We start from the raw sequence: 12,058 nt of genomic DNA, 5'->3' as shown, positions 1-12,058 counted from the left end.
CAATCTCTCTCTGACCCACCACCCATCCCACAATCTCTGACCCACCATCCACCCCACAATCTCTCTCTGACCCACCACCCACCCCACAATCTCTCTCTGAACAACCACCCATCCCACAATCTCTCTGACCCATCACCCATCCCACAATCTCTCTGTAACCCACCACCCATCCCACAATCTCTCTGACCCATCACCCATCCCACAATCTCTCTGACCCACCACCCTTCCCACAATCACTCTGACCCATCACCCATCCCACAATCTCTCTGACCCACCACCCTTCCCACAATCTCTCTGTAACCCACCACCCATCCCACAATCTCTCTCTGACCCACCTCCCATCCCACAATCTCTCTGACCCATCACCCATCCCACAATCTCTCTGTAACCCACCACCCATCCCACAATCTCTCTGAACTATCACCCATCCCACAATCTCTCTCTGACCCACCATCCACCCCACAATCTCTCTCTGACCCACCACCCATCCCACAATCTCTCTCTGACCCACCACCCATCCCACAATCTCACTGACCCACCACCCATCCCACAATCTCTCTGTAACCCACCACCCATCCCACAATCTCTCTGACCCATCACCCATCCCACAATCTCTCTGACCCATCACCCATCCCACAATCTCTCTGAACCACCACCCATCCCACAATCTCTCTGACCCACCACCCATCCCACAATCTCTCTGTAACCCACCACCCATCCCACAATCTCTCTGTAACCCACCACCCATCCCACAATCTCTGACCCATAACCCATCCCACAATCTCTCTCTGACCCACCACCCACCCCACAATCTCTCTCTGTACCACCACCCATCCCACAATCTCTCTGACCCATCACCCATCCCACAATCTCTCTGTAACCCACCACCCATCCCACAATCTCTCTGACCCATCACCCATCCCACAATCTCTCTGACCCACCACCCATCCCACAATCTCTCTGAACTATCACCCATCCCACAATCTCCCTCTGACCCACCACCCATCCCAGAATCTCTCTGACCCACCACCCATCCCACAATCTCTCTGACCCACCACCCACCCCACAATCTCTCTGTAACCCACCACCCATCCCACAATCTCTCTCTGACCCACCATCCACCCCACAATCTCTCTGACCCACCAAGCATCCCACAATCTCTCTGTAACCCACCACCCATCCCACAATCTCTCTCTGACCCACCACCCATCCCACAATCACTCTGACCCATCACCTATCCCACAATCTCTCTGTAACCCACCACCCATCCCACAATCTCTCTGAACTATCACCCATCCCACAATCTCTCTCTGACCCACCATCCACCCCACAATCTCTCTCTGACCCACCACCCATCCCACAATCTCTCTGACCCACCACCCATCCCACAATCTCTCTCTGACCCACCACCCATCCCACAATCACTCTGACCCATCACCCATCCCACAATCTCTCTGTAACCCACCACCCATCCCACAATCTCTCTGAACTATCACCCATCCCACAATCTCTCTCTGACCCACCACCCATCCCACAATCTCTCTGTAACCCACCACCCATCCCACAATCTCTCTGACCCATCACCCATCCCACAATCTCTCTGACCCACCACCCATCCCACAATCTCTCTGTAACCCACCACCCATCCCACAATCTCTCTGTAACCCACCACCCATCCCACAATCTCTCTGACCCATCACCCATCCCACAATCTCTCTCTGACCCACCACCCATCCCACAATCTCTCTGACCCACCACCCATCCCACAATCTCTCTGTAACCCACCACCCATCCCACAATCTCTCTCTGACCCACCACCCATCCCACAATCTCTCTGACCCACCACGCATCCCACAATCTCTCTGACCCACCACCCATCCCACAATCTCTCTGACCCACCACCCATCCCACAATCTCTCTCTGACCCACCACCCATCCCACAATCACTCTGACCCATCACCTATCCCACAATCTCTCTGTAACCCACCACCCATCCCACAATCTCTCTGAACTATCACCCATCCCACAATCTCTCTCTGACCCACCATCCACCCCACAATCTCTCTGACCCACCACCCATCCCACAATCTCTCTGACCCACCACCCATCCCACAATCTCTCTCTGACCCACCACCCATCCCACAATCACTCTGACCCATCACCCATCCCACAATCTCTCTGTAACCCACCACCCATCCCACAATCTCTCTGAACTATCACCCATCCCACAATCTCTCTCTGACCCACCACCCATCCCACAAACTCTCTGACCCACCACCCATCCCACAATCTCTCTGTAACCCACCACCCATCCCACAATCTCTCTGACCCATCACCCATCCCACAATCTCTCTGACCCATCACCCATCCCACAATCTCTCTGACCCACCACCCATCCCACAATCTCTCTGACCCACCACCCATCCCACAATCTCTCTGTAACCCACCACCCATCCCACAATCTCTCTGTAACCCACCACCCATCCCACAATCTCTCTGACCCATCACCCATCCCACAATCTCTCTCTGACCCACCACCCATCCCACAATCTCTCTGACCCACCACCCATCCCACAATCTCTCTGTAACCCACCACCGATCCCACAATCTCTCTCTGACCCACCACCCATCCCACAATCTCTCTGACCCACCACGCATCCCACAATCTCTCTGACCCACCACCCATCCCACAATCTCTCTGACCCACCATCCACCCCACAATCTCTCTGTAACCCACCACCCATCCCACAATCTCTCTCTGACCCACCACCCATCCCACAATCTCTGACCCACCATCCACCCCACAATCTCTCTCTGACCCACCACCCACCCCACAATCTCTCTCTGAACCACCACCCGTCCCACAATCTCTCTGACCCATCACCCATCCCACAATCTCTCTGTAACCCACCACCCATCTCACAATCTCTCTGACCCATCACCCATCCCACAATCTCTCTGACCCACCACCCATCCCACAATCTCTCTGAACTATCACCCATCCCACAATCTCTCTGTAACCCACCACCCATCTCACAATCTCTCTGACCCATCACCCATCCCACAATCTCTCTGACCCACCACCCATCCCACAATCTCTCTGAACTATCACCCATCCCACAATCTCTCTCTGACCCACCATCCACCCCACAATCTCTCTCTGACCCACCACCCATCCCACAATCTCTCTGACCCACCACCCATCCCACAATCTCTCTCTGACCCACCACGCATCCCACAATCACTCTGACCCATCACCCATCCCACAATCTCTCTGTAACCCACCACCCATCCCACAATCTCTGTGAACTATCACCCATCCCACAATCTCTCTCTGACCCACCACCCATCCCACAATCTCTCTGACCCACCACCCATCCCACAATCTCTCTGTAACCCACCACCCATCCCACAATCTCTCTGACCCATCACCCATCCCACAATCTCTCTGACCCACCACCCATCCCACAATCTCACTGTAACCCACCACCCATCCCACAATCTCTCTGACCCATCACCCATCCCACAATCTCTCTGACCCATCACCCATCCCACAATCTCTCTGACCCACCACCCATCCCACAATCTCTCTGACCCACCACCCATCCCACAATCTCTCTGTAACCCACCACCCATCCCACAATTTCTCTGTAACCCACCACCCATCCCACAATCTCTCTCTGACCCACCACCCATCCCACAATCTCTCTGACCCACCACGCATCCCGCAATCTCTCTGACCCACCACCCACCCCACAATCTCTCTGTAACCCACCACCCATCCCACAATCTCTCTGACCCACCACCCATCCCACAATCTCTCTGACCCACCACGCATCCCGCAATCTCTCTGACCCACCACCCACCCCACAATCTCTCTGTAACCTACCACCCATCCCACAATCTCTCTCTGACCCACCACCCATCCCACAATCTCTCTGACCCACCACGCATCCCGCAATCTCTCTGACCCACCACCCACCCCACAATCTCTCTGTAACCCACCACCCATCCCACATTCTCTCTCTGACCCACCATCCACCCCACAATCTCTCTGTAACCCACCACCCATCCCACAATCTCTCTCTGACCCACCACCCATCCCACAATCTCTGACCCACCATCCACCCCACAATCTCTCTCTGACCCACCACCCACCCCACAATCTCTCTCTGAACCACCACCCATCCCACAATCTCTCTGACCCATCACCCATCCCACAATCTCTCTGTAACCCACCACCCATCTCACAATCTCTCTGACCCATCACCCATCCCACAATCTCTCTGACCCACCACCCATCCCACAATCTCTCTGAACTATCACCCATCCCACAATCTCTCTGTAACCCACCACCCATCTCACAATCTCTCTGACCCATCACCCATCCCACAATCTCTCTGACCCACCACCCATCCCACAATCTCTCTGACCCACCACCCATCCCACAATCTCTCTGACCCACCACCCATCCCACAATCTCTCTGTAACCCACCACCCATCCCACAATCTCTCTGTAACCCACCACCCATCCCACAATCTCTCTGACCCATCACCCATCCCACAATCTCTCTCTGACCCACCACCCATCCCACAATCTCTCTGACCCACCACCCATCCCACAATCTCTCTGTAACCCACCACCGATCCCACAATCTCTCTCTGACCCACCACCCATCCCACAATCTCTCTGACCCACCACGCATCCCACAATCTCTCTGACCCACCACCCATCCCACAATCTCTCTGACCCACCATCCACCCCACAATCTCTCTGTAACCCACCACCCATCCCACAATCTCTCTCTGACCCACCACCCATCCCACAATCTCTGACCCACCATCCACCCCACAATCTCTCTCTGACCCACCACCCACCCCACAATCTCTCTCTGAACCACCACCCGTCCCACAATCTCTCTGACCCATCACCCATCCCACAATCTCTCTGTAACCCACCACCCATCTCACAATCTCTCTGACCCATCACCCATCCCACAATCTCTCTGACCCACCACCCATCCCACAATCTCTCTGAACTATCACCCATCCCACAATCTCTCTGTAACCCACCACCCATCTCACAATCTCTCTGACCCATCACCCATCCCACAATCTCTCTGACCCACCACCCATCCCACAATCTCTCTGAACTATCACCCATCCCACAATCTCTCTCTGACCCACCATCCACCCCACAATCTCTCTCTGACCCACCACCCATCCCACAATCTCTCTGACCCACCACCCATCCCACAATCTCTCTCTGACCCACCACGCATCCCACAATCACTCTGACCCATCACCCATCCCACAATCTCTCTGTAACCCACCACCCATCCCACAATCTCTGTGAACTATCACCCATCCCACAATCTCTCTCTGACCCACCACCCATCCCACAATCTCTCTGACCCACCACCCATCCCACAATCTCTCTGTAACCCACCACCCATCCCACAATCTCTCTGACCCATCACCCATCCCACAATCTCTCTGACCCACCACCCATCCCACAATCTCTCTGTAACCCACCACCCATCCCACAATCTCTCTGACCCATCACCCATCCCACAATCTCTCTGACCCATCACCCATCCCACAATCTCTCTGACCCACCACCCATCCCACAATCTCTCTGACCCACCACCCATCCCACAATCTCTCTGTAACCCACCACCCATCCCACAATTTCTCTGTAACCCACCACCCATCCCACAATCTCTCTCTGACCCACCACCCATCCCACAATCTCTCTGACCCACCACGCATCCCGCAATCTCTCTGACCCACCACCCACCCCACAATCTCTCTGTAACCCACCACCCATCCCACAATCTCTCTGACCCACCACCCATCCCACAATCTCTCTGACCCACCACGCATCCCGCAATCTCTCTGACCCACCACCCACCCCACAATCTCTCTGTAACCCACCACCCATCCCACAATCTCTCTCTGACCCACCACCCATCCCACAATCTCTCTGACCCACCACGCATCCCGCAATCTCTCTGACCCACCACCCACCCCACAATCTCTCTGTAACCCACCACCCATCCCACATTCTCTCTCTGACCCACCATCCACCCCACAATCTCTCTGTAACCCACCACCCATCCCACAATCTCTCTCTGACCCACCACCCATCCCACAATCTCTGACCCACCATCCACCCCACAATCTCTCTCTGACCCACCACCCACCCCACAATCTCTCTCTGAACCACCACCCATCCCACAATCTCTCTGACCCATCACCCATCCCACAATCTCTCTGTAACCCACCACCCATCTCACAATCTCTCTGACCCATCACCCATCCCACAATCTCTCTGACCCACCACCCATCCCACAATCTCTCTGAACTATCACCCATCCCACAATCTCTCTGTAACCCACCACCCATCTCACAATCTCTCTGACCCATCACCCATCCCACAATCTCTCTGACCCACCACCCATCCCACAATCTCTCTGAACTATCACCCATCCCACAATCTCTCTCTGACCCACCATCCACCCCACAATCTCTCTCTGACCCACCACCCATCCCACAATCTCTCTGACCCACCACCCATCCCACAATCTCTCTCTGACCCACCACGCATCCCACAATCACTCTGACCCATCACCCATCCCACAATCTCTCTGTAACCCACCACCCATCCCACAATCTCTGTGAACTATCACCCATCCCACAATCTCTCTCTGACCCACCACCCATCCCACAATCTCTCTGACCCACCACCCATCCCACAATCTCTCTGTAACCCACCACCCATCCCACAATCTCTCTGACCCATCACCCATCCCACAATCTCTCTGACCCACCACCCATCCCACAATCTCTCTGTAACCCACCACCCATCCCACAATCTCTCTGACCCATCACCCATCCCACAATCTCTCTGACCCATCACCCATCCCACAATCTCTCTGACCCACCACCCATCCCACAATCTCTCTGACCCACCACCCATCCCACAATCTCTCTGTAACCCACCACCCATCCCACAATTTCTCTGTAACCCACCACCCATCCCACAATCTCTCTCTGACCCACCACCCATCCCACAATCTCTCTGACCCACCACGCATCCCGCAATCTCTCTGACCCACCACCCACCCCACAATCTCTCTGTAACCCACCACCCATCCCACAATCTCTCTGACCCACCACCCATCCCACAATCTCTCTGACCCACCACGCATCCCGCAATCTCTCTGACCCACCACCCACCCCACAATCTCTCTGTAACCCACCACCCATCCCACAATCTCTCTCTGACCCACCACCCATCCCACAATCTCTCTGACCCACCACGCATCCCGCAATCTCTCTGACCCACCACCCACCCCACAATCTCTCTGTAACCCACCACCCATCCCACATTCTCTCTCTGACCCACCATCCACCCCACAATCTCTCTGACCCACCACGCATCCCATAATCTCTCTGTAACCCACCACCCACCCCACAATCTCTCTGTAACCCACCACCCATCCCACAATCTCTCTGACCCATCACCCATCCCACAATCTCTCTCTGACCCACCACCCATCCCACAATCTCTCTGACCCACCACCCATCCCTCAATCTCTCTGTAACCCACCACCCATCCCACAATCTCTCTGTAACCCACCACCCATCCCACAATCTCTCTCTGACCCACCACCCATCCCTCAATCTCTCTGTAACCCACCACCCATCCCACAATCTCTCTGTAACCCACCACTCATCCCACAATCTCTCTCTGACCCACCACCCATCCCACAATCTCTTTTACCCTCTGTCCATTCCACAATCTCCTTCCCCCACTACCATCAGGAGTATCAGGACTAGGACTGCCAGACGAGGTAGCAGCTTCTGCTCTCTGCCTGTGAATCAATACCCTGCCACCACAGGGCCCTCCTCACTAAGACAGCAAGCTGTTTACTTGTGTTGTGGAATACATGCACTACATTATATCTTGTAATATTTTGTTTTATGTGCCCTGTGTGATATGTGTTTTGTGGATGCACGTGGTCCGTAGGAACTTTGTTTCATTCAGTTGCATGTAAGTACAGTCAGATGATTGTAAACCTCAACTTGAACTTGAGGATTCAAGTCACCAGGTAGCTGGGTGAATTTTAAGCAAACCACACAACACACTGGAGGAACTCAGCAGGTCAGTTAGCATCTATGGAATTGAACAGTCATCGAACCGGGCCAAGTCCTCTTTTCAGGTCTAGAAAGGAAGGGGGAAGACACCAGAATAAAAAAAGATGTGGGTAGGGGAGGAGGATAGCTAGAAGGTGATAGACGAAGCCAGGTGCATGGGAAAGGTAAAGGGCTGAAGAGAAAGGAATGTGATAGCAGGTGAGAAGAGATAATGCACAAATAGAGAATAGAAGAGCGGAGAAGGATATTTTTAACAAGAAGGAGAAATCAATATTCATGCCATCAGGTTGAAGACCAGCCAGACAGAATATAAGGTGTTGCTGCTCAACCATGAGAGTGGATTCATTTTGGCCTTTCAGAATTTGTAGTTCAAGTATGACAGCCTTGGGCCAACATGCCAGAACAGGAATGGGAATGGGAATTTAAATTTAAATGTCTGGCAATCGGGAAGTGTATTTAATAGTGGTTTCATTCGGGATGGAACAGGATTCCCTATGGAAATCTGGAACGGAGCAATACAAAGGGAGTGGGATAACTCCGTGTAGATGGTAATAGTGGGGAGGGGGGCACAGAACCTGGAACCCTCTCCCGTCCCAGCTCAGACAGATCAGGACAGGGATTTGATGGGAGAGTGGGCTACACCTGAGCTGAGCCAGGTAAGTGGGGTTATTACAGCTCAGAGACCTCTGGAGTTTATAGTTCCACTCTGGCACAGTGACAGGGTGGGTTTCCATTGCAAACTGTCTGTGTGAACAAGGTGGACAGCTCGTTGGGCTAGAAGGGCCTGTTCCACACAGTGTGTCTAATAAATAAGAAGCAGGGAATGTCAGCAGTTAGCATATAGACTCTGGGCTGAATGCCCCAATTCTGAGCCACAGCAATTCATTCAACAATCATAGATTTCATAGGCTGAGGTCTTAGGGAGACTGGTAACAAGGGGTACAGCATACATCCTTAACAGTGTTGATGAGCAGAGGGATCTTGGGGTCCAGGTTCATAGCTTTCTCAAGTAGCTACACAGTTTGAGAGGGTGGTTAAGGAGAACCTCATTAGGTTTGGCATTGAAGTTACTTTGCAGCTTTATAAAACTGTGGTTACCCTGTTTCTGGAGTATTGCATACAGTTCCGGTCACCCCATTATAGAGAGGATGTTGAGAGGGTGCAGAAGAGATTTACCAGGATGCCACCTAAATTGGAGGGCACATGCTCCAACGAGAGGTTGGACAAATGGGGTGGAAGAGGCTGAGCGGAGAATATCTGATAGAGCTTTACAACATTATGATAGACTAGACAAGACAGCATCTTTTGCCCAGGACCGAAATCACCAATTTCAGAGGGCAGGGGTTTAAGATGAGAGGGGCAAGTATTTTTTAAATCAAAAAAAGTGATGGGTGCCTAGGGTGGTGCAAGAGGCACCAGAGGTGTTTAGCTAGGCACACGAATGTGAGGAAATGGATGTTGTGCAGGTAGAAGAAATTAGTTTAGTGAGCCATTTCATTACTAACTTGGTGGGTGCCTGGAGTGTGCTGTTGGGGGAGAAATAGAAGCAGATATAATAGGCATTTAAAAGGTTTTAGATTGGCTCATAAATGTGTTGGGAAGAACTCTGTGAAAGCAGATGGGATTAGTTTAGTTAGATATTTAATTAGCTGAAGGGCCTGTACTTGTGCTGTACTGTTCTGGGCTCTGTGAGAATGTACTGCCAGTCAACGTGGAGATGCAGCTGTGATTTCAACAGTTAAGAGGAATGTGGCTAAGTATATAGATGGAAAAAGTATGGTGGGCTGTGATCCACACAGATCGATGGGACTGAGCAATACAGTTCAGCAGAGACTGGATGGGCTGAACAGCCTGCTTCTTTGCTGCAGTGTCTACAATGGTGAGAAAGTGGTGTCGAGCTGACTGTTGCAACAGCTGAGATTTGGGTAGGCCCACAGTCATGCTGCACAGAGTTTCCTCCTTCACTCCATGGCCGCGCGGGTTTCCTCCCACATTCCAAAGACGAATGTTAGTGAGCTGTGGCACGATATGTTGGTGCCAGAAGAATGGCGACACTAGTAGGGAGCCCCAGGACATCCTCGGGCTGTGTTGGTTGTTGACACAAATGATGCATTCCACTGGATGTTTCGATCTTCTCTTTATCATTTTAAAACTGCCAGTCACCCTATGTGCAGACTATCCTGTGCCTGCATCCCATTATGGACATACAATCAATCTACGTATGCATGCTATCTTAAGTATTTATATTTAATCTTTTTTTTTGTGTTCTTTATCTTATTCTGCTTTTTCTGTGCTGCATCAGATCTGGAGTAACAATTACTTTGATCTTTATACGTGTGTACTGGAAATAACATTAAGCAAACTTGAATCTTTTCTGAAGCTTTTGTTGTGTTTCCCCCTCAGTACCGGTGCCTCTGACCCTAAACCCCGATACTGCTAACCCCTGGCTCGTCCTGTCCGAGGACCTGCACAGCGTGAGGATGGGGCAGCAGCGGCGGACAGTGCCAGAGTCCGCAGAGAGATTCGATCGGTGCGCCTGCGTCTTGGCCATGGAGGGATTCTCTACAGGGCAGCACTACTGGGAGGTGCAGGTGGGACAGAAGACAGAGTGGGATCTCGGGGTAGCCAAAAAATCCTGCCAGAGGAAGGGGAGGATCCGACGCTATCCCGACGATGGGCACTGGAGATTAAGCCTGAGGCGGCAGAGTGAGTACACGGTGTTCACGGACCCTCCTACTTTGCTCAGTCTGACCCGCAGCCCGCACACGGTGGGCATCTACCTGGACTATGAAGGCGGGCAATTATCATTCTATGACGTGGATGGGATGATTCACCTCCACACCTTCACTGACACCTTCACTGACACCCTCTACCCCTATTTCTGCCCCTGTCTAGGGGACGGAGGAAAGAACTTGGAAGCCATGAAAATCTGCTGGGTGAAGAGGCCCTCTCATCATAAAGCGCCTGAGACATTAATTCACCGCAGTCTGCACTCTGATACTTTGACTGCTGGGTCCCTGCAGGAACACACACTGGAGGCTATACTTGGTTAGAAGTTTGAGGAGATTGGGTCTATCACTAAAAACTCCAGCAAATTCCTACAGATTTACCGTGGAGAGCATTCTGACTGGTTACATCAATGTCTGGTTTGGGGTTGGGAGGGGGGGGGCACTACACAGATTCAGAAAAAGCTGCAGAAGGTTGTAAAGCACCGAGGGCACTAGCCTCGACACGATTAAGGACATCATCAAGGATGCAGCGTCCATCATGAAGGAGCCTCTCCATCCTCCTTTTCTCGGGAGCCTAAATACCCACAGTCAACACTACAAGAACGGCTCTTCCCCTCCACTGTCAGATTTCGGAATGGACCATGAACAATTCCTTGGTTTTGCTCTCCTTCAGTACTAATTTATTATTTCTAGAATTCTTACTGTAATTTCCAGTATTTTTTATGTATTGCACTGTCCTGCTGCCACAAAACAACAAATTTCACAAGTCGTCAGCGATAATAAAACCGATTATGATTCTCGCACATTCCAAAGACATAAGAGTTAGTTGTGGCAATACGTGGCTGCTCCCAGCATGCCCTCGGACTGTGTTTGTCGCTGATACAAACGGGGCATTGCGCTGTACACGTGACAGATTCAGCTAACCCTCAATCTTGTACTGCACCTGCCCCAATCCCCACCTCTCTCTCCGTGAGGAGACATTCAGCCCTGGTTTCACTCTTTTAATTCTGGGACGAATTCCAGAGGAAATCCTGCCCTGTCAGGGCTCCCACTGACCCTTGTGCTGTCCGGACCCAGGGCCATTCTGGATCAACGCAGAGCCAAGTGTTCAAACAGCACCGGGACCATGTCCCACATTCTGCACCCCCATCCTGAATCCTCCAAAC

At 52.2% G+C, this 12,058-nt stretch overlaps 1 protein-coding gene across 1 annotated transcript in view; it reads left to right on the top strand.

Annotated features, from left to right (window-relative positions):
* LOC132385436 (zinc-binding protein A33-like) overlaps positions 1-11,695 on the top strand; it is a 35,304-nt gene extending 23,609 nt beyond the window's left edge. Inside the window, exon 7 of the mRNA XM_059957507.1 lies at positions 10,567-11,695. Within this exon, the coding sequence (XP_059813490.1) occupies positions 10,567-11,216 (650 nt within the window). The 3' untranslated portion in view covers positions 11,217-11,695. The remainder of the gene's footprint in view (positions 1-10,566) is intronic.
* Positions 11,696-12,058: the final 363 nt, after the last annotated feature.

This window comes from Hypanus sabinus (genome assembly GCF_030144855.1).
Source record: "Hypanus sabinus isolate sHypSab1 chromosome 5 unlocalized genomic scaffold, sHypSab1.hap1 SUPER_5_unloc_1, whole genome shotgun sequence".
Lineage (NCBI taxonomy): Eukaryota > Metazoa > Chordata > Chondrichthyes > Myliobatiformes > Dasyatidae > Hypanus > Hypanus sabinus.
Note: the sequence above shows the minus strand (reverse complement) of the source record. Positions and strands in the feature narration are given on the sequence as shown.